We start from the raw sequence: 24,592 nt of genomic DNA, 5'->3' as shown, positions 1-24,592 counted from the left end.
GCTGAGATCTTATACCTACAAGGCAGACTCCTGAAAGATTTTGCATCCAGGAATTGAACTTATATCCCAAATTTTAAAAACACATTGCTTTCTGTTTGTTCATAATTAGTAAGAAAATTACTGAAATGAGGCTTGCTAGCTCAGCACTGTTTTGGAGCAAATATAACCTTTTGATTTACGTGCTAATAACCTTTCAATCACAGCCGCTTCCCATTTACACTGTATTCATCTGCATGAACCTCATCTTTGTATTTCTACCAAAAAAAAACCTACTTGGGTGAAAATCTGCACCTGGGCTCTCTGTATATGGTTGCATATGAAAGGTGCTGAGCTTGATGGAACACAGGTGCCACATGCAAGTACTTCTTACTGATTTCAGTGGGAACTTATTGGCTCGTAGCAGCTTCAGAAATGTCCAATGGCAGTATTCAAGGGAAGAGCACAGGGCTCTATACAAAAGAGAGGGAATCTGTCTTCCATGGCAATTTCAACAAATTCCTAGACAGTACCATCTAACAGAGACTCGCCAGTAGTATTTCACATTGGCAAAGAGTGATTTGTGAATCAGAGATAACACTGAAATCTCTTGCTAAAAGCAGTAGAATGATTATCAGTCACAAAACATTAACTAAGTTATACAGATCCATTAAAATAAACTACAGGATGACAGCACCCCTTCTGTGGAATACAAACATGCAAAGTTCAAAGAATCAAAGCAGTATCTGCTCAGGCACTGCTCAAATACTAGATGAGAATGATACAGTTGCTAGCCACACTGCTGCATTTCAAGACTCCCTCTTCATTTCTTCAAGTACACTCCTGGATGACACAGAAGTTAAAGGAAAAAAAATACATTATATGCATGAGTTCTGAAGCTAAAACAAGTACAGTGTGTCTGAGGATACTGCTGATGTATGATGAGCCTGTGTTATTCCCTGTGGCATTCTGCCCAGTACCTACCTGTTATCTTCAGTGGGACAAGAGAAGAGAGAATGAAGCAGAACAAATCGGAATTTACAGCTGCCCACAGATTTTAACACAAGGGCATGGAAAATTTAGGGCATTCCCAGCTCCTGATACCATTTCAGCGAGAACTGTTACACACAATCTCTTTTCAATTTCCTGGCAGTCCCCGTTCCTACCTGTTTCTCATAAAGGGTGCTAACAACAAGTTCAGAGCAAGATAAACACCCACTTGGAAAGAGTGAACTATGGAGATGAAAGAAACAACACTATAAATGAAGGAGAAGAGAACAGGAAAAGGCTGTAACTTTTTCCTCTTATTATCAGCTATCTTTTATCCAAGGTCTGAAATCACAGGGTATTGCATCTCCCAACAGGTGGTACACAGGGTGCTTCAGGTAATACCTTGCACTAGCTTACAATTGGGGGCCAGGCCTCCTTGCTGCACTGTCTGCTCATCAGGCCCCTGAGAAGCAACAATATTGTCATTTGTTCCCATCATGCTCTGTTTTACCCAGTTCACTGAGCTCAAGGTGTTCAACACTAGGCAGAGCTGGTGGTGGACCCTGCTGCCTGCGGGGTCACCTGGCAGCACTAGGACAACAGCACCCTTCTGCCTACATATATAAGACAAGCCAAGCTGCAGGAAAATAACAAGGCGGAAAGCAGTTTGATAAAACTGAGTCTTTGTTGTAGGCAGTAGATCAGCTACGCAAGAGTTGGGCTGTCAGACTGCAAGGGAAATTAGTGCTGTGCCTCACAACATCTGAGAAGGTAAACAAGTAGATCCAACATACTCACACCTGGCTTTAAAAGAGAAGAATAGAAAAGAATGGAAAAATTCTAGCTCTTTCAGTACCACCTTTTGTCAGGCTTATTACAAAAAGCTATAATAGCCCTACAGACACCCTCTCCCCTCTTTACAGCAGAAAAGCTTTCAGAAGTTATGATCTCTAAGGAACAAAAGGAAAAAAATGCACTATGTAGTCAGGCACATTTATTTTCAGAGTACAACTTTTAAGTAATTCCCAATAGTGCAGACTGCAAACAGACTAGAGATGGCCTCAAATAGCAAATCACACACTAACACAGGGAATATGGAAACTGAAGTCTTATCTGCAGTTGTAACTCTTGCACTGGCAAGTCACTTCATTCCATGCCACTTCTTCCACCTCTTGCCTTTAAATCTATCTTCCCTATCTTAGCTTTGAAACCTAGCCCTCAAACATTTGTATTGAACTTAATGCCCTCAAAACCCTGGTCTAAGCTCTTTAGGAGAGGAACTATTTTAGCATATAGAAAAGAATGAAGATCTGTTCTTCGCAGGAGACACTAGACATTACTGTATTTAAAAAACAAAACACCACCACCAAAAAAAACCACCTGAAAGTTAACAAAAAAGAACAGATCTGTTGGTCCAAACCAAGTCCCAGATACTCCAGAACTCAGCGTAATTAGCACTGGAATTGTGATTAAATGTTTAAATTAATTATTATTATATTTAATCATTAAATAAATGATTAAATATATGATAGTTTGATACTGTGCTTACAGGAAAACACTGCACTGCCCCTTAGTAAAATGGTTTCTTGCACTCTCTCTTTGTATTGTTGTGTAGGCCAAAAAATTGTGCCACAAATTCCAACAAAGTAAAGCATGTTTACTTTCCCGGTAAACCCATTACAAGCTCATTCTTTCACTGCAGTGCCCTCCAACTCTTGACACAAAGTACACATCCCTAGTGGCACGTACCCCTTTTTCCCTCCCCCTTACTCTCCCCAAACCCCAAACAATTCATGTTCACTGTGGATAGTTGCTGTTTATCACTGGCTGTCATAAAGCCCGAATTGCTAAGCTTCTGCAGAAATGCATAACTGGACATAGCATATTGTTGCCTCTGTAGTTGTTAAGGTTTTTTGTTTGCTGAGTATTAGTAGGAGACAAGTTCTGTTCTGCCTGCATTCATGCTGTAATTTGGAAGCAGTTTTCTCTCTGGCTCACACCAGTTACATATCTGTCTGGTAACACTATATTGCGAGTTCATAATATGCAAACTGGAAAGGCATATGCCTCTCTGGGAAAGATATTAAACACTTTCCAAGGTAAAAAACTAGACCAGTACAAACAAACTCAAACTTTTTAAAGTGCCATAGTATTTGAAAATGATACATAGGTATACATCAAGAAATCAACTATTGTTTTGAAAAGTAAGAGTTCCCTAAGTGGTCTTAAACTAGGCTATCAGTAAATTTGAAAAAAATATCTATTAAACAAGTACCCCCAAAACACAGAGATGTGTACCAAAATGAGAAATCTATTAGGCACTGTCACAGACCCACCACCCAAAAAGTATTTGCTTAACCAAGATTGTAAATATACTTGAAAAAGTAACCATTAGTGTATCAGCTGACACAACCCACTTAGAGCTCTTTAAAGAGCTTTAAAGAGCTTTTAAATGTTTAAATTTTGAATGTTTAGCTCTTTAAAGAGCTAAACATTCAAAATCGCATAATTTCAGTTTTATAAAGGCACAAGCAGTTTACACAAAAAAAAAAAAAAAAACAGTTTCAATCTCTTGCCACATATTTATCTATGTTCTTCACTCCTGATGCACTTCTACATATCTCTCACAGTATTTCTAGTCTCTTCTCCCATAGTGAGTCCTCCAGGTCATTGGTTTTTGCCTGTAATTATAACTACACCTGATACAAGGGAGATTTCTGTTGTGAATGTCCATTAAGCTCTTTACTTCAAGTGGCTAGAAACAGCATAATGGTCATTTTCTCAAATGTTGTTGAAAGACACTCAGTGTGGTGTACTAAAGACTAACTACTGGCAAAAGAAAAACTTTGACTTCTGAGGTTAGACAGAATGATTCCCATAATCCCTCAACAGGACAGTGACATTATAAAAAATGTGTAAACTTTATACAACCCAAAAACAGCTAACAAGCTAGTCTGTCTTAAGGTTTTGGGAACTTAGAATTTAAACTTGCGTAGAACTGATTCTTCATTTGGCCATGTTATGATTTCCCCTTTATCATGGTACTTTCCAGCTACAATGGCCCAAACACTGCAGTGTATACCATAACCTTTTCTAAAGCACTGTGTAGTTGATAAACTGCCAGTGTTGACTCACAACAGATACCAATGTACAGATATTTACTGGCAAAAGTAAACACAGAAATAAAGGGTTACCTTTGCAAGTGAAAGCTACTCTGTTCTACAGAGAATGAATACTAAGCAAGATTCCGATCAATATCGAGTTAAAGACAATATAACATTATTCATAGAAAAACAATGCGGACACCTTGAAATGAATGGCTGGGTCCTAGCTACCTATTATATCCCTTGACCTCTTGTAAATAAAAAAAACTGCCGAAGTTAGAAAGTGTTTCAGCAACATATTAACAGAAACTAACAATACTCCAGCTGGGGGAGTCATTAACACTTATCTTTATAAGCTTTTCCAAATTTCCATCACTGGCTATTTTTGGTGACAGGATACCATGTCAGGTTAACTTTTGACCAACATGGCAATTCTTATACTGCATTACTACTGAACATATTCTTGCCCTGTCCCCAAGGTTGTTTCTGAAAAAGAAGGCAGGTTTCTTAGATGAGATTGATTTTGACAATCTGTATCTTTCTGATTCCTGAAAATGTCACAACATTCATATGCTGTGCAAACATAAAAGATGTAATGTAATCTCAGTCTAAAAAAGAAAAGGCTGAAAGAAAGTGGCCTACACAGTTGTCTCTGGATAGAAAATACAGAAAACCATCAGGCACTGAAGTTTTTAACATAAGGTTTAATCAACACTAATGTTTAATCAACACTTAAATCATACAAAGTTGTGTGATTTCCTACATAGTTCTCAACAATGAACAGGAACTCTCAAACATGATTTTATATAAATGTGATTCACATGCATCAACTTTTTTCACTGTGTTCACTTCTTATTTCAATAGTAAAGCAGCTCTACGTGTATCTACACGTGATGTTATTTACTACTTCCTACTTCAGTGTCTTCTATTTTAAATCTGGACAGGGTGATAATTTGTCCTGGATGGGGCATAATCTCAGGGCTGAGATTCATAGTCTAATGTTGTCAGCGTAACAAATTACTAAGAAGCAGCAACTCAACAAGCATGAGTTAGTTTTAAGTGTCGGTGAGGGATGGCTATGCTAGGCTGAGTATTCTCATATTAGGGCAATTTAAGAATGTACACAAAATCAATTAACAGCAGTTACTATGTCTCAGTTAACAGAGACAACTAATTATGCTGCCATAATTAACTGTGCACTTGAGCCCTTAATGAAATGTGGCCCACCTGAATAGACTTTCTCTTAATGATTTCGCACATTGACTCTCTTCTCCTCCGCTTTTATCAGTAAACTGAGACACAAAGGCCTCTTCAAAACCCTGTTCTACAATATTACATCTTCTCCCCACATTTCTTTAACGATTAAAAGTAAGCATGATCAGTTTCACAGATTGATAACTGTAGATCAATGGAGCAGTTGCAAATTCATCTTATTTTAAAGGTTAGATTATATGAATTATTTCTGCTCTAAAAGTAAAGTAACTAAAATCAACATTCTCGTATATTAAACAATTTCCCAGCAATGTATTTTTTACAATACAGGATATGAACAATCATAACACACTTCGTATCCATACTATTTCAGTAGCTCCCTTCAATCTTTAAGAATATTCTCAATTTAACTTAAAAGCATGAATTACAGATCATTAGCAATAGCTTCATACTGAGAAGAGAGAATATGTTTCTAAAACTGTTTTCTGTAAAATGTGTGCATGTTGCATCCTTCTTGATGCTTGAGGACAAAGTCAGAGATGAATCTAATCAAGTATAATTCATATCCTTTCTAACTCTTTCAGAATTTAGGTTATATAAAAGATTCCCTTGATTGCCCTCAAGCTCAGACAGTCTTAAACAGGTACATCTGACTACCATGCAATTTATATATACTTACACACAACTCTGAATTTTGCTCAGCAGACTAAGGTGAATCACTGAAAACATTCAGTACAACTGAAAAAGTGTAACTGTGTAACCTGTGTTACACTAAAAGTGTAACTTCTTCGCTTTTAACTCCTTAAAGATAACTGTAGTCCTTTCCCATAGATATTTTCTATAAATCTCAGTTTTGTCTTTTGCATATACTATTTCTGCTCACCAAAGAAAAGCATACATTTTTTGGAGGAAATCAGAGACCACAAATTCCATTCACACTAGTGCACAGTAATTCTTTAAAAGGGCTCCAATGATCAGGCTTACTTTGATTAGGGATGTGGAATGACCTAGTCTGGAAATGTTGTTAACTTCTATACAGAGTACATAGTTCTTTGTACAGGAGAGTTCAGTGTCTGTGCATTTTGACTATTAAGGGAAGGGTGGAAAAATGTTACACTGCATTGCATCAGACACCCTGGATAATACATGCATACATTGAGGAACAATTAATTTGATATCACATTACTTTGATAAAAGTGTAATAACGCAGTTACAGCACGCTAGACAATAACCAGACTGAACCCTTTTTTGATTTCTGCACCTATTCAAATCTGGTGGACCTGCCATGAGGTTTTCCAACTAAAAGACATGTGAATCTTCCAGAAGTGAGATTATGTCCTGGAGTTCTTTTCTTAACACTGTATTAAAATAAATGTCACTTACTGCTAATGGCAATGTTGAAATAACAGCAAACTGATTAAATAGTTTCCAGTAGCTGTATTAAAAAAGTCAAAATATGTAAGCAAGTCAATATCCACAAAATTTATTTTCTTGTAGAAGCTATGTTTTTCTAATTCATAGGGCATTTCAGTTCCTTTTAATGTGTTCTATTTATGGTAACATTTTTGGCCTTTCCTACAGGATATATTGGGCATAACATGATCACAAGAACAACTCAACAAGGAGTTTAATTATCTTTCTGCAATGGCTGAATTGTACTATAGTAAAATCGAAAAAATACTTACGCTCCACAAAGTAAGAACTGGCATCAATCTTCCAGACAATCTGACCACGATGAGAGCCATTGACTCCACGGTTCTTGTAGTCCAAAAAGTTTTCAGACAAGACTTCATCTACAAACAAAGAAAACAGTATCATCAACTGTTGTTACAATATGCATAACAGAAAGTCAGGCTAAAAATATGCCTTTGGCTTTACAGAACATACTACAGCTACTTGACAGCTTGATACCACATGTTAAGTAATTTGCTTTTGCATTCATATATATTTTAAATCATTGCAGCTCTTCTTAAAATCACAGCTTTTCATGGATGTAATTTTGAAAGATACATCCCTATAAAATTCTCAAACATAAAAACATCTTGCTTAATATAGATCAATCCCTATCTAATTAAAAATAATTGTCTAGCCGCTACTCCTTGTCTTATAACTACACACTACCAAGAAGAGCCTAGCCTCATCCATGTGCCTTTATATATTTATAAACATTAATCAGATCTCCCTTCAGTCTTCTTTTTCCGAGGCTGTACAGACCCAGGTTACTCAGCCTTTCCTCAAAAGAGAGATGCTCCAGGCCCCGGAATCATCTTTTTGGCCCTTTGCTGGACTCCTAGGAGATCCCTGTCTTGTTTGAACTGAGGAGCCCAGATCTGGAAAAAGTACTCTAAACGTGGCCTCACCAGGGAGAGTAGAGGGGGAGGATCACCTCCCTTGATCTGCTGGCCATGCTCGTTTTTATTCACTGCTGGATACGATTGGTCTTCTTGGCCACAAGGGCACACTGCTGGCTCATAGCCAACCTGTAGTACACCAGAATACCCAGGTCCTTCCTTAAAACCATATGACTGATAATGAAGTGCTGTCCACTTGAACCTTTTTGGGACACTTGAAGACTATCAGACTACCACACTAATTTTCTAAGATGTCTGTAACAACGAGTAAGCTATACAAAGTTCCTGACAGCTTTCAGGCTGAAGGTTGAGAAAGCAACTGCCTTGCATGCAAAGGGCTGTGTGCAAATAACAGTAGGGCAGGCAGTGAGTCTGAAGCACAGCCTTCCAACTGTACACACTGATTAATTTTTAGCTTGCTTTCGAATTTCAATCTAGACTGTATCAGCCAACTCTTTTCAAGATAAATCTGCAAGCCCTATCAAGTACAGAGGGCAGCAAACATACTCTGGCCTCAAGGTGAGGGTCTGCTTCCTAACGGTCTTTCATTCAACAGATAAAGAACCACTATCAAGGCCCTGACATGGCTGCTGCTTGCTTGTGAGCTTAAACTAGCTTTCAAGCCAACAAAAATGCACATATTGTCACCATACCAAAACAGTGTGTACGGTTTTGATCATTAGTAAATGTAAACAGCACAACAAAAAATAAAACAGACAGTCATTTACAGACCATTTGAGACTTAGGGGTAGAGGCTTGTAGCAGGTTGGAATGGCTGCACACTCCAGAGGCTGAAGCAACAGGCCTGCTGGTAACGTTATATCTCCCTGCCATGGCCTCACTACTCAGCTTCATAGACCTGCTGTGAGCTGCTAAAGCACTGAACGAAGTAGAAGGCTGAGAACTCTGCTCACAGGAACCAGCAAGCAACCTCCTTTCAGCAATGAAGGCAGCTCTAATTTTGACAGAGACCTGTAGAAACGTCCTCTAATTGAGTCAGCCTCACAACTGAGAAAGCCCTAGGTGAGTGCTGCAATTCTGTTCCAAAGACAATTACATTAATTACTGGTCTGTTATTTGCACATAAAAACCTACAGAAAAATATGATCCACTAAATCCAGTATTAAAATATATAAACATTAACATGGCATGAATAAAATATATTAACATAAACATGGCGTGATTGACTTCATTACCACATAGGCCAATGAAAAAGTGAAAAAGATCCCACCATAATGAAGGACACCATGTCTGAGAATGGAGTGATGATGTGACAAGCTGCAGAGCTCCACAGACCATCTGAGACCAGCTCTGATCAGGCTGCTTGGATGTATGCAGCAGCATGAGGTGGTGTAGAGACATGAAAGCAGTGCCCAGAGCTACCACAGCCATAGGGCTTCCCATTCCTGTACTGAAGGCGCTAACACGAATGCTGAGCTTGCCACACTGATATGGACATTGAAATAACCTCAAGAAACAAGACAAACAATACAAAGTAATAAACACATTGCCAGAGAGGTCTATATCAATGGGCAGGTTTATTTGTCATATAGAACCAAGTATAGCACTTTTGGAGGTTGTTGATAGGCATACAAAGTCAAGACACTTAAAGAGCAAGGTATTATTCGAGTATATGTATGCAAAGAGCAACACATTATTCAACTACATACAAAAGTTAAACAGAGAAGACTTTTAAATTGAAGAAAACTTCACTTTCACTAAAAGAATAAAGCAGCAGGCAGATACCAATGTTACTACTTTAGTTTTACATAGCTATGCTATTGAAGGGAGAAAATAAGTGGGCTACCAATACTGAACTACTTAGTGTTGTTCTCTTGAGGGATTTACAAAAGAAAACCTTTTAAAGAGGTTGTTAATGATTGCAATGGATAATTATAAACAGCAGTGTTTTCTGCAATACATTTTCCCTTTGCTGACTTGCTAATTGTCAATAATTATTTCACTAGCTGTGTCTCTTGTTCTTTGTAGAAGTGGAAATTTTTTATCACATTTACACAGTAGTTTCCCGTGGTAACCTTTCAAACTCTAGTACAACTTCTCTTCTTCATTTGTATTTTATAGATCATTTTGTCTTCTTTTAAATGTCAAATTACATTTAAAAGGAGCAGAAAAGTATTTACCTTTGACTGCTTCAGTAAGGACCACCCTAGATACAGATTATCCATTACTACACACTTTATTCTGAGAAGTAGGAGCACCTGAGAAGACTTAAATGTGAGAGCTGTCCTCTTTGGTGTGGCAGGTAAAATGATTTCTACTTAAAGGTGACCATATACCAATATGTTGTGCTGAGTTGGAGCCTGCAACCTTGACTATGTACAGAGGACATCCTTCATCTCAGGCTTGCTGCTCTCTAGTTTCATCTCTTGTGATGTTTATTTGTCATATTTAGATTCTACAAGCTGCTGGAGAGGCTCCAACGCCTGCCATGTTATTAAGATGCATGAGTAATTACTGTATTTCAAGATATACTGCTTATAAAATATCACTCTTGCTTAAGAAGGCTTAGCTGAGCTAAACTGAGTGGCTTTCTTTAATAAATCACAGACATTTTAGGCCAAAGTTTAGTGGCACAAGAGATCCCAGAATCTGGTTTAAAATGCTGTATTCACACATACTATCTGGGGCCAGCTGGCTCATACTCTGGATTGGTTGTTGTCTGCTTCCCACAGCTGGTATAATGGCTACACAAGCTCTGCGTCACACTGTCTCTCTAGTTTGACAGGGATGTCAGCATCTGCCCATACCCAAACCAAATCACACTTGTATTGCAAGATGAGCCAGTGGGGATGAAAAGAAAAAAGAAAAAAGACTGCTCTTCACCTCATGTTCAAGTTAGGAGAATATAGAAAAGGAAGAAGCAGGCTGCTCTACAGTTACAGCTAATAGGTGAGGATATGAAAATGAAGAGACCAGCTATTCTCACCAACAAACTAATGTCTCCATGCTGCCTCCTGCCAGGAGAAAGGAATGTTCAGAAAGGACAGTGTCCAAAGGAAAAGTTCAGGTAGCACAGAGTGAAAGCATTCACTCACAGACAGCAGCCATGTTCAAGTTAGGAGAATATAGAAAAGGAAGAAGCAGGCTGCTCTACAGTTACAACTAATAGGTGAGGATATGAAAATGAAGAGACCAGCTATTCTCACCAACAAACTAATGTCTCCATGCTGCCTCCTGCCAGGAGAAAGGAATGTTCAGAAAGGACAGTGTCCAAAGGAAAAGTTCAGGTAGCACAGAGTGAAAGCATTCACTCACAGACAGCAGCCACTGATGAAATACACGCTTGAGCAATAGAAAGGATGCCTTAAGGTGAATTTCCAGTATTCTGCAATATGCAGGTCACCCAAGCAGGAGCAGAAGACCCTTTAGGTACCCCCCTGACACACCATACATTTTGTGTTACAGGAAAAAAAACAGCATGCTGGTACTGTTTATTTAGCTCTTACAAAATGAAAAAGCTTGCTATCTGAATGATAAATGATCAGGGCAAGGATGAAAGGAATTTGTAATTCAATTTATAATGACAGTAAAACATATTTATGAATCTTGTGATTTAAAAATCCAGTATGTAGATCATGCTTCCAGCCAGATGCCCTGTCTGTATACTTTGAAAAAACATGGTACCTCCTTCTTCCAGAGAAAGAAAACCACATTTTCAGTCCATTAGAAATTTAAGATAGCTGGGATTTTTGAACCAAACAAAATTTACCTCTAGAAAAATATGTGCAGGTCCAAATGGGAAACCATTCAGTTTTTGAAGGGATGTATTTTGAAAGGTGAAAATATGAAAATAACGGTAGTTGAAACTGTTCAGGAGACTGGAATGTACAAACACCTCCTATCAGTCAGGTTTAGTTGGCAAGTGATACTACTCCAGGCATGGTACTCCCCAGATAGGAATATTACACATATAGCACATTGAGAAATAAAACAGTGTATGTAAAATACACAGCTGTCTAGAGCACTATATATATATGCATATATTTGTGTATGTGTGTATATATATAAACACATATATAACCGTGTTTATATATGTTTATTATGTTTATATATACACCATATGTAAGTGTGGAAATGACACAACACCAAAATAGAAAATAGGTACGTGCAAAGTAAAAAGAATACTTTGTATTTCTACTGATAATTCCAATGACAAAGGAATGGAGCTTAAAAACATGTTGCATTTTAATTACCAAAGGTAAATGGTGAAATGCCTCATTTCACCTGTAGACAGAACAAAGAGCAGAGCTAATGCTTCTCCCTTTCATATATTTCAGCCAGCAGCTAATGGCTTTTGACATTTTTCCAATGAAGCATTGTAATGCATCTCCCTCCCTCTATTTCTGAAATAAGACTAACCCTTACACTAGCTCTCTGCTTAGCTGGCAATTCCTACCATAGCCTGGGTTTGGGCTCACCTGACTAAAAGCAAACACTTTGCAACCACCCTCAGATCTGAGGCTTCATTTGCTTGGATGGAAAATGGGTAGCTAATTTGGAAAACTGCCACGTCAAGAAGCACTCAGGATGCACTACTCTCTGAACGTCAGCTGGAGACAGTGACTGTGCAGGCAGTTGAGGTGGGCTGGAGGTATTGCTGGCAGAAGGTGCTCTCTGCCTGCCCTGCTCTTGGGCACAGAGGTGACAGCCAGCCAACATGCCTTGAGAGAGGAAGTGGCTGCAGACCTCCAAAGCTGTGTCAGGGCTGGAGCAGAGGAGCCAAGCCTCCAGCACATCATATCTCCCTGGAGGAGAAAGGGAAGCAGATGAATGAGTAGGTGCTGGGCTGCAAGGGCCTGAGAAGCAGATAGAAGAACCAAGGCACTCTAGAGACAAACATTAGCAAGTGCTTTGGGAACCAGCAGCAATTCTGACAAACTGCTTGTCCTTACTGAAACAAATACCTCCAAGCACAACCTTTACTGCTAAAAATATTCTGCACTGTTGCTTCCGTGCTGAGAGATCCCAACATACTTTACAAATGCTACTGTAGTGAGATAAAGAGCTATCACCAAAGAAAGCTATCTTTCAGATGAAAGACAGTAAACAATTGACAAAAAGCATGCTGTTCTTCAGAGGAATTAGGAAAAACTGATAAAAGCCACCCCTCAAAAAGGTCTGTGAAAAATGCCACAGAAACTTCAGATGCTGTCAGTGTGACCTTGGTATTTGAAAGCTTGTCTGAAATACCCACAGAGAAACAAACAGAGCTGATACTTCCTCCTCAGAACAACTGAGGTAGTACAAACAGCAGAGTGATCCTTTTGGTCAGTTTGGGTTAAAGGGGGAGGTGAAAGAACAATGCACCTTCCCATACAGTATTTTGCTGATAAATATGATTAGTCTATCTTTCCATATTCTCCAAGGACAATAACTGCAGAATAATATGTAATCTGGGCTACATTCAAAGAAAAAAATACCTAACACTAGAGAGGAACACAATGTCAGACAGGTTCCCAATCTTGATACAGTACTCCAGTCTCTTATCCATCATTAATTTGATTTAACACTGCATATTACAACACTTGCTTTCTATACACTTAATGCAATTATTCCACAAAAATAGAAACCACACTTCATGTCTTGGTCCTTTATGAATAAGAAATGCTGCACTGCTGAAATTATAGAAGGCTTCATAGTCCTTAGTTGAACAAATTTGCTTTAGTTTCAAATTTAAAAGTGTTTCTGGTCAATATGTATATCTGTACTATAACCTAGATAAATATACTTAAGAAAATGCTTTTAAAAATCTTTTCTGTAAAAAGAAGTCTAGCTCTGGTTGATCTGTTTTGCAATCTATGTAGAAATCTCAGAAAGGGACATTGTAAAGCACAGAATGCTAATAAACTAAAACTATTTTGCAAGATAACACAAGGGTAAGCTATGGAAAAACTTTCTATTTTTTCAGTTTCTTCTCTTACCACACAATTTATCATTTGAAGAAGAATGTAAAATGATGATAAATTTCTTATTTACAGAGATACCACAATAAAAGTTCACAAATAATGGCTATAATTATAGGAGTTGATAGGAATGTTTCCATTGACTTCAACAGCAATGGATCTGGCTCTAATCTGGATAAAAAAATCACAGTTAATTCACTTAGTAATTTCTGATGCCTTTTTATTTATGTATAAGGTGAAAATACAACACTGTTCTGGTAAATGCAGAGCTTGTGTAAAATTCAGCCTGACGGAATTGTTCCCTTCATTTCAAACTATGCATTGCCTTATTGTGTCTCAATTCAGAGTGCTTTTGGTGAAGGCATATTAACATGACAAAAGGACAATGACCATACTGCAAGTTACAGCTAGCATCCAATCCCCTATAATTTCTTAGAAGAGTTCTAGAAAATAAAGATCTAATTCTTCACTGCTGTTGAAAGCTCAGTCCTTGATCTAATAGCTATGTACATGCTTTAACTACAGGAGTGGCTCCATTTTAATTCCACAAAAATTACTTTTCTTTTACTGGATAGGGGGTAAGCTCAGAGGAAAAAATGTGAACAATGAGTGGAGAGTAGCAATGAGTGGAAGACACAACAAGAGAAAGATCAGAGGAAGGTTGAGGTAGGAAGAGAAAGGATCATACTAAAATGAAGAAAGAGTTGGCAAAGTTGCAACAATCCTTGGTCACCAAGGACAGGATATAAAATATACTCTCATTACTATTTCAGCTACATCTGGACTGGAACTTGGCAAGGGGTGTAAAAAATAACAAGAAGGGATTCTGTAGGTCAGAAGAGTCAGGCAAATGAGAGTGTATCCCCTCTGATAAATGAAAAGGGAGAACTGGCTTGAACTGACATGGAAAAGGCTGAGCTACTCAAGTTCATTGCCCCAGTTTACCACTGGCACTCAGGCTTCTCAAGTCTGTCACATCTCTGAACCTTTGAGTGGAGGTCAGGAGAGCAGAGTCTCTCCCAGCGTAGGAGAAAAGCAAGTCCAAGATCACCTCAGGAAGGAAGGGCAACTGATGTCATCCACCGGGACTTCTGAAAGGCCTCTGATATGGTCCCACACCACATCCTTATCTCTTAATTGGAGAGAGAGAGATTTGAAGACCGGACTACTCGATGGATAAAGAATTGGTTGGATGGTCGAAGCCAGAGGGCTGGGGTCAACAGTTTTGTATTCAGGTGGAGACTGGTCATAAGTGGTGTCCCCCAGGGGTGAGTCTTGGGACAGGTGCTATTTAACATCTTTATCAGTCACACAGACAGTGGGATCGAGTGCACCTTCAGCAAGTTTGTGGATGACACAAAGCTGAGTGGTACAGCTGATACAATAGAAAGAAGGGACACCATCCAGAGGGACCTGCACAGGCTTGAAAAGTGGGCCCACAAGAACCTAATGAGGTTCAATGAGGCCAAGTGCAAGGTGTTGCACTTGGATCATGGCAATCCCAGGTATATGTACAGACTGGAACAAGAACTCATTGAGAGCAGCCTTGCAAAGGACTTCAACGTCCTGGCAGAAGTTGGACATGAGTCAACAGTGTGCACTTGCAGCCCTGGAAAACCAATTGTATGCTCAGTTGCACCAAAAGAAGGGTGATCAGCCCTTGTGAGGCCCTATCTGAAGTACTGCAATCCAGACCTGGGGACTCCAGCACAAGAAAAGCTGCTGGGATGGGTCCAGAGAAGGGCCATGAAGACAATCAGAGGGCTTGGAGCATCTCTCATGTGAAGAAAGACTAGGGGGGAACTGGGCTTATTCAACCTAGATAAGAGAAGGTACGGAGGAGACATCACTGTGGCCTTCTAATACTTAAAAGGAGTTTATAATCAGGAGGGGGACACAATTTTTATACACTCCGATAGTGGTAGAAGGAAGAATTGTTTAAAACTAAAATAGAAGAGGTTTAGATTAGAGGTTAAGGGAAAATCTTCGTCCAGAGGGTTGTGAGGTGATAGAACAGGGTGTCCAAAGAAGTTGTAATGACCCAACCCTGAAGATGTTCAAGGCCAGGTTGGATGGGGCCCCGTGCAGCCTGATCTTGTTTCTGATTTAGAGGTTAACAACCATGCTCACAGCAGGGGAACTGGAACTAGATGATGTTTAAGTACGCATCCAACCCAAGCCATCCCATGATTCTATGATTCTATACCTGTCCCAGATACAGATTTCCAATTTAATGCTCCTGGATTTCCATATATATTCTCATAATTGTGACAGATGGGACGCATCTGGCTTTTTGTACAGCAACAGCTATACTTTAGCTATGCATTGCACAATTTTCTCCACAATTAATGACATTTGGCTTTCATGCCAAAGTGAAAATGGGAGAAAGGATTCCAAACAAAAATGATGGTGAATGCCTCAGTGCATACTGAAATCAGAAGATACACAACCAACATTTGGTGAGATACAACATAAAAGAGCTTTTTGTTGTTGGTTCGGTGCTTTTTTTTAATTATTATTAATTTTAATTTTTATTGCTTTGTTTTTAATATATTAGCCAGTCCGAAGTTCTTGCAGTCAGTGGAAGCCTTGCCAGTACAATTAGGAAAATGTGGATTAGGAGAAAACAGTGAACCCATGAAATTGTTTAAGGATAATAAAATAAGGGATGTTACAGGGCCAAAACAATATAAAGACATGACATAAAGAGAGATAGGAAGATCTAAAATGCAAACAAGAATCGCACTAGTCCAGGGTAACAATGTTCATTAAATAATGGGAGAAATAATTTTCAGTACTTAAAAAATGGACTTATAGCAATGTTGAAAGACATAACAGCAGACAGCAAATTGAATTGGAGATTGCGATCTGATACAGCAGCAAAAAAAAAAAAAAAAGGAAAAGCTCCACATAACTCAGACAGGTACACTGAAGTACCATGTTGTAAAGAATCTCTTGAGAATCTGGAGTGATTTTATCTGAAAAATGGCATTCAATTATAAGCTTATTATAAAGTAGAAATGCAGTGAGGAAAGAAATGTCTTCAGGGCTGGTGAGATCGATGGATGAGAAAAGATAAAGAAAGCTAAATGTAGTCATTACAGTAGTCATGAAGGACTATGAGGATATTCAAATATTATGAACAGCGCATTTAGGCGTTACAAACACTAAGGGGTGAGAAGAATGATTTAATTTGGTTTAGAAAAATAATATGACATACACATGCTGAACCTTCAAAAAGCACATGGTTAGTTTGACAACCTGCTCAGAACAACTCTTTTTGGATTAAGCTTTATCTTGTCAAGAGTTACATTTGTGCAACCCACCGTTTATGCTGTGATTGAGTCTATTCAGTCAGTGGTCTGAATTTGCTCCGAGGATCAAGCATTTTCAAGGACCAAGGCCATAAACTGACTTTTGGTGCACCAGTATTCCCTTACTGCCTGATTTCTTCAAAAATGTTTTAGTGAGCGGTCATTACTGTCTTAATTACTAGTGCAGTACATATAGCAGTGTAGGTCTCAGAGCACAGAAGCATTATTATCCATGGGTATAAGGATGATGGAAATCACAGTGGCCTGAAGCTGGTATGCTCCTTGCCTGTGTTATTTCCCTCTCCAGATATTCAAGATGACAGCTGAAGTGGAAGACTCTTCTGCAAATTCACCTGGAAAGTTTCATAATACCACAGCTGTCATTTCATGTAGAAATACTAAAGGAAAATGGGAATCTTTCAGCACATAGTATACACCATTCTATCACATATTCAAGATACAGAAAGGAAAAGAACTGGCAACCTATGGGCTTCTTTACCACTGACTATCGTGACTTGACAACTGTGGCAAAAACCACAATGGCATTGCAATTACTTTTACAGGAACTTTTTAATACTAACATTGTTAACAACAAATACAGACACAAACCTTGGAAGCACTGACAAGGGATAATGGATCAGAAGCTGTACATGTAGTTAATATGCAGAGCTCCTTGATTGCTATCAATATAATTGCTATCAATATAATTGCTCCTTGATATCTATCTATAAGAGGTGAAACTGAATCAAATGCTAACTGTTAGTGACATACACAGTGGGTCTGGAAACGACACATGCTGGCTTTGTGGGACAAAGTGGTCCACTAGATACAGAACTGCAATATACAAAAAAGTGATTCAGCCTGAAAAGACAAGTCACTCCCATGAGATCCATGCCAGGGGAGTGCAAGTCAGGTGGAAACAAAGAACTCATATGTAAGGTACCTGCCAAAGCATATGATAACTCTTACCTCCTCTGTTCAGAATTTGTGTATTTATTTTATTGTTTGCTATGACAGGTTTGCTCCTCTAACACTTTTTCTTCCTGAAATAAAAGGTGCTGTGGTTTGTGAAAGCTGTGTGGCCACTGCACACTGCTGTTTTACAGAGGGAGCAGAACTGCAGGTGTCGAACAAAACTAAACTAGCTGACGTGCTCACAGCAAACCAAGGCAGCTAGCCCCAGCGCAGAGCCACCAAGAAGTAACAAAGAAGAGCATTATGAGATATTAAGCTATAAACGGATCAGAAAGGTGGCAACCCCAGGATACAACATTCAAGCAACAACAAAATTAACCGCTTAGAAGCAGAAACATTGTGAAGTGCTTTGTTTTAGCTATGGCTGTATCTCAGGTAGAGAGGTGAAGCAAGCAGCGTGTAAATGCACAGAGTGAGATGAAGTCAGCAATTAGGGCTGTAATGCAGAGACCCACAATTCCTAGTCTTATATGTACATTACCACTTCTATAACATTTTCAATCTCTGCTGGTCATGTGTGACACTGTTCATATGTACTGAATGTCTGATAAAATAGCTGTACAAAAAAATTCTGATCCAAGCTCAACTGCAGGAAAAACAGATGGCTCTTTCTATTTGATTCAGTAGGCAAGACCGGCACACAAGGCCCTCCAAGCCTAAAATCAATCTGAAAAATGTTTAAATAAATGTTTAAATGATGTTAATGAGATTTCTTGGGTTATGGTGCGATTTGCCTTTCTGGGAGAGAAATAACATCAAAGGCTAAAACAGAGGAGCAACACATTACTTTAAAGCTAAACTTCAGTCATTAATTAGGTCAAGGCATTTGACCTAGTTTACTTACATACATTTGACTGTCAAAAAACAAATACAGTCAGGAAATTGGACCCTGCAAGATTTGTGAAAGAAGAAAAATGTAATAAATAGCCTTTAATAAATTTTTACATTCCCACAAGGAACTGTCAAAAGAAAAAGGACTTTACTGTATATAAGTAATATTAGTACTGAACAATTCCTAAAGTCAGTGTGCACAGACACTGGAAAAAACAATTCTTCCAAAAGTTTGATTTAAACATTTCTCACTAGGTACTCTGCATTAGATATAGAGATGATGACAGATGTGAAATCTAGTAGCAGCTAAAATGCAACTGCATTAATTATAAGATAGCTCTTTAAAGGAGCTGCCAGAAGCCTATATTAATTTATCTAAGAGACTTTATACTGTAGCAAATAGCAATAGTAGAAGAGAAAACAGAGGAAAACTGAGATAAATAAGTGCAAATATTCCATTTATCTCACAGCACCTACTAAATGATAGATCTTAATTATTCATAACTTTGTTTTGGCTTCATCTTTTTTTTTCAATGTTTGTTTTCTTTACTCATAGCTTTTTTGTAAAGAAAGCTCATAAATTCCAGAGATTTCTAAATAGAAACAAATCTGTGTTTTCACATTCAAATTTCTCAGAGAATTCTTTTTGGTTGTTTACATGTGGACATGTTTCTGAAAGACTGCTGATATGCAAAATGCTGTATCTCCCTTGAGGGGAAACACATGCAAATATCAGGAGAGCTGTCACAGAATTCAGATATTCCACTGTCTAGCTTTGAGCTGATACATGCTACAGTGGGAAGTCAGACCATCTCCAGAGTTCTAGCTTCACAGGGATGAAATTTAATTCCTAATCCTGAGGGCACTATATGTCTTTAGCACTCAGAAAGGCTTTTTTTAAAACGTCCCATTTTCTGTCATCTTACCATGGCTAATCTTAAATTGCATTAAAGTAATAAGACCCATATTTTAACAGAGTCAACATTCACTGATCTCCTTTCAACTGAAGAGTTTTTCTTATTACCCTTCAACAAAATCAGGTAGGTGTGTATGAATGTTTTCATGCACTTACAGGGCAGACATCACCAATAATATTTTTTGGCATGAGATACATAGTCACCATATTTTACATTGTTATACATGAGAGTGGCTGCCTAGTCAATTTCCTAAGAGCACGAGCAAGTTAACTCCAAGAATCAGTTCTAAATTCAGCTTTCACCTGCTTCTGCAAGGCCTGTTTGGACATCCTTACAATCTGCAAATAGATTGAAGGGGAAAAGAACGGATATCTTCATTTTTGATAAAAGTAACTGTGGCACAAGTAGCCAGAATTTCTCTAAATGGATGACTCTCTTGTTCCTCTTTCATGTTCCTTTAACCTTTAAATACAATCCCAAAATACACTGTAGTTTATCTTTTAAAACATATGATCTACACCACTACACCATTTTTGCTTATTTTTATTTTTCTGGAAATATTCTTTATTAGCTATATTTCCCCAGACTCGGAACGTTTTTGTTCTGAAGCCTGCAGTTTATTGGGTACCATTTAAAGGAGTGGTAGGGGTGACTTATCTTTAGGCATTTCAAAGCCAACACTCATATAACATTATTTTGAGATATTTCCTAGAAAACTACAAAGGGAATGATTAAACTCCTCTGAGGTGGGAATCGCCTTCTATTCTGCTTTTGGTATAGCCTCTTACTGGACTTACCAGCAGCTCCCATAAGACAAACAACAAATAATAACTCTAATGCTCCAGCAGTGATATTTATAGAAAATTGACACTGTGCTGCTTGATACTTCAAGGACAAAAATAAGTTCATATTGCTCTAATGACTCACCGCAATACAAAAGTATTGCTACATTCTAACCTTTCAGCTCAAATTTCACAATCACAAAAAGGATTGGGCTGTAGCAGCTCAGTGACTGCGTTTGTCCAAAAGCAATGCAATAACATTGCATTGCTGCCGCACAAGTGGTAATAATAAAGGTAATAACACTACTCCTCTGTCAAGCAGACTGGGAAGAGCTTATAATTTCTTTGGCTCTCCTGATCCAGTCTGGCTGGCTGCTAATTCAAAATGTAGTTACGTATCAGTTTACATCATGAAAGTCACATCTGAAAAGCCATGAACACTTCCTCCCTAAACAGGAGTGCAGACTTGGGATATCTGTGCAAGTGCACAACACAGATCACAGAGACAAAGAATCATAGAATGGCCTGGGTTGGAAAGGACCACAGTGATCATCGAGTTTCAACCCCCCTGCTGTGGGCTGTGAATCAGGCTGCCCAGAGCCACATCCAGCCTGGCATTGAATGCCTCCCAGGGGTGGGGCATCCACAACCTCCTTGGGCGACCTGTTCCAGTGTGTCACCACCCTCTGTGTGAAAAACTTCCTCCTAATATCTAACCTAAACTTCCCCTGTCTCAGTTTAAAACCGTTCCCCCTTGGTCACTCGATCACTATCCACCCTCGTAAACAGGCGTTCCCCCTCCTGTTTATATGCTCCCTTCAAGTACTGGAGGGCCACAATGAGGTCTCCCCAGAGCCTTCTCTTCTCCAAGCTAAACAAGCTCAGTTCCCTCAACCTTTCCTCATAGGAGAGGTGCTCCAGCCCTCTGATCATCTTAGTGGCCCTCCTCTGGACCCGTTCCAAGAGCTCTGCGTCTTTCTGTACTGGGGACCCCAGGCCTGGACGCAGTACTCCAGATGGGGCCTCACAAGAGCCAAGTAGAGGGGGACAATTACCTCCCTCTCCCTGCTGGTCACCCCTTTTTTAATGCAGCCCAGGATATAGTTGGCTGTCCAGGCTGAAAGTGCATGCTGCTGGCTCATGTCCAGCTTCTCATCTACCAGAACCTCCAAGCCCTTCTCCTCAGGACTGCTTTCAAAGACTTCTTCTCGCAGTCTATATAAATTCCTGGGATTGCCCTCACCCAAGTGCAGCACCCTGCACTTGGCTTTGTTGAACCTCATTAGGTTTTCATGGGCCCATGATTAGCTTAGATCAAAGTGAAACAGTTAGGCTAAAGTCCACTAAAACCATGTTTTATTATTCTTATGTAGGGCTGGGCTTTGAGCAGATGGAGGTGCCAAAAATGTGCTAATGGATGAATACAGATTCCAAAATGTGAAAGAAAAAAAAAGTCCTGTAGGGTAGAACTTCAGACTGCCTCAGTCTATAATTATTATAAACAAATATCCTTTGACTATACAGGAAAAGACATACTGTTTCACAGGGTTTTTTAATGATTCATATTCTTGACTTCTAAAATCTCTCATGTAACAGATTACTCAAGGACTTGCAAGAGGAAACCCTGAAAATACTATGTGTTCTTTGTACAGGAGGCATTTTCATGAAATTTAAAAATTTTTTTCATGGCTTTAAAAATGAACAGCCTTGAAATTTCAAGAAACTGTCATTAGAAAGGATTGTCATATCTCTGTTACAACTAGCAACTCAGGAGCCAAAGAAATCTTGTAGTATATAAACCCACTCTGAGATTACATTGAGTGGAGCTGTATTAGTTCATTATAACCATTAGCCCATAATACTCTAATGTTTACAACCAATGAAAGTAGCAAGAAAAGCAAATGGGAAGGTGTAAGAGGGACTTACCTATGAGATACATGCCAATCCAGTCCCCTGCATCCACTTCCTCCTTTATATCCCAGTATATCACTAGGTCCTGTGAGTGCCCAATGGAATAGTAGGAGCTGCTGACCATCAGGGTAGATCGGCTGTCTGAAGTGACAAGGTCCGTGTCACTGGTAGACCTAGGAATGGTGACTGTCTCATGGGAATTGTTCCTGATGTCCATGTTATGAAACTGGTCAGGGTTATAGCTGTATCTGAGTGGCTCTTTGCACCGGCGCCGATTTTGTGAGTTCCTAGATGGAGACGCCATGGCTGCGAGGCCCAGGAACCTGTTTTGGTACAGATTCTGTAGAGAAAAAAAGAGAAGGGAGTATTTACAGTATGATTCATATTTCAGTTATGCCAAAGTTTATGGAAAGTAGCACATCAGATAGTAAGAGAGGAGCACTTGGCACTGATATGAGGCACAAAAAAGGTGTAGCAGGAAACAGATATTGCTACTCCAACTTCTACTCTTTAACCATGAAAACAAGTGCAAAATAAGCCGTACACCACCAAGCCCACCTGCAATAGCAGCTGGCTTCTTTGAAGTTAATGCACATGTTTAGACACAGACATTGTGACTATCAGTCTGCTAGCACCAGGAGATTGGCTTTCTACTTTTGACTCTGGGAGTCAGGTTGTCTTCTCAGTAATTCTTGTTACATTTGTAGAGGAATCTTTTTTAAAGCTCAGTCGCTACATTTGCCTATTTGGTTTAGATCAGTTAAGCAAGAACTTCTCCTCCAAGCTTCAGACTGGAGGAGTTCGTGCCCTAATCCCTCATATCAAAATAAAGATGCCTTCACTGAAGTGTAAATACAAACTAAGTGTTACAGTGTCTCTTTCAGTACAGCTGATGCTTCTCATGCTATCTTCTTCTCTCTCCTTCTTTCTTTCTTTTTGTTTTTCTTTTTTGTTTTTTTTTTTCAGTAGACTGTGAATGCAATGTCCGTCCTCTCTGGTAGGGATTTAGGAACATACCAGCCAAATAATGGGAATGGAGGAGGTTGCTGCAGAGTAGTCACTGTGTTAGCAGTCGAAAAATTATTTAAATTCCAATCTACCCACCTTCCTCAAGGCAAGCTGAGTAACTCACACAAAGTGCATGGTGGTACATGAGTTAAGAGCTCTTGTGAGTTGTGGATGGAGAATGCTTAAATTATGACAGGTTACATTTGATATAATGACATGTCCTGATACTGGTCAATATACCGGTTACTGCTTCTGTGCTGTTTGTTTCTCCACTTCTCTTCCCTGCTTTCCATCTTATCTCCCTGCAGCTCTGCTATTTCAATCACTCAGCTTTTCATTATTCATTAGCTTTCCATTACCCATCTGTTGCCAACCATGCTGTCAAGTTCTGGTAGATACAAAACCAGACAACTTTCCAGTATGCTATGAAACGCTCTTCACATGACCAGAAGTCAAACCATCCGTTAGAATGCAAACAAGTTAAGCAAAAGAAAAATCATAGTCCCTTTGTCCAGCCAAGCAGTTATTTAACCTTGCTGTTTACTAAGGCTATGGTAGTACAGAAGAACAATAAGCTCCCAAAAGCAATATATATATTTTTTTAATAATACAGATTTTTGAAGAATAATTAAAGAGACCTATTGTTACATCGTAGAATTCCATTGCACGAAATACGATAAAACAGGAAAAAAAATTACCCAGCATACTTTTACTCTTAGAACATGCTGTCACTTTGCAGAAACTGCCCTACAGTGTTCACAATCCAGTGACCCAAACCCTCACTTACTACATTAAACTGGTTTTATAAGAAAAATAGCTCAGGCGAGGATGCCACATCTTAGTGTGAGTGCTGGCAAGATTGAAGTGAACAATGTAAAAGGCTACATGAGAAATACAGAAACGGAAGAAAGTCTGTGAGAAAACGAAGTGCATAATGTTACACTGAATAGCATGTTATGCACATGGTTCTACCTTTTCTTTTTCTTTACTAACAGTTACACTTATTCATGTTTGAAAGGCAAAAGAGAGCTCACCTCATGGTACAAAAAAGAGTATGCTTTGCAAACAGAAAATACACCATCTTTACATTAAAAAAAAAAAAAATGTTTACTGTGAACAAATTTTAACCTGAGAACTACTAGAAGCACTTCTGCGTATGCACAACTACTGGGCTCTCAGCAGTAATTTAAATTCATGGAAGTTTCTGTCACTTTGTGAAGAAGGCATGCACTGTCACAACAGCAGCTGAGACAGTAATTGCTGGTTTTATAACAGTGAGATAGCAACATGAAGAACT

General features: G+C 38.9%; 1 protein-coding gene across 4 annotated transcripts in view; it reads right to left on the bottom strand.

The window, feature by feature from the left end:
- The window catches only part of HECW1 (HECT, C2 and WW domain containing E3 ubiquitin protein ligase 1), a 236,734-nt gene that overhangs the window by 138,085 nt on the left and 74,057 nt on the right, over positions 1–24,592 (bottom strand). For all 4 annotated transcript variants that reach the window (XM_046938349.1, XM_015281616.4, XM_015281615.4 and 1 more), the window contains 2 exons: positions 22,303–22,627; positions 6,968–7,075 (listed from right to left, as the gene is read on the bottom strand). In XM_046938349.1, coding sequence (XP_046794305.1) covers positions 6,968–7,075; positions 22,303–22,591 — 397 coding nt within the window. In that variant the 5' untranslated portion in view covers positions 22,592–22,627. The remainder of the gene's footprint in view (positions 1–6,967; positions 7,076–22,302; positions 22,628–24,592) is intronic.

The sequence above is a fragment of the Gallus gallus genome, chromosome 2, assembly GCF_016699485.2.
Source record: "Gallus gallus isolate bGalGal1 chromosome 2, bGalGal1.mat.broiler.GRCg7b, whole genome shotgun sequence".
Taxonomy (NCBI): Eukaryota; Metazoa; Chordata; class Aves; order Galliformes; family Phasianidae; genus Gallus; species Gallus gallus.
This window is presented reverse-complemented; position numbering and strand designations above follow the sequence as displayed.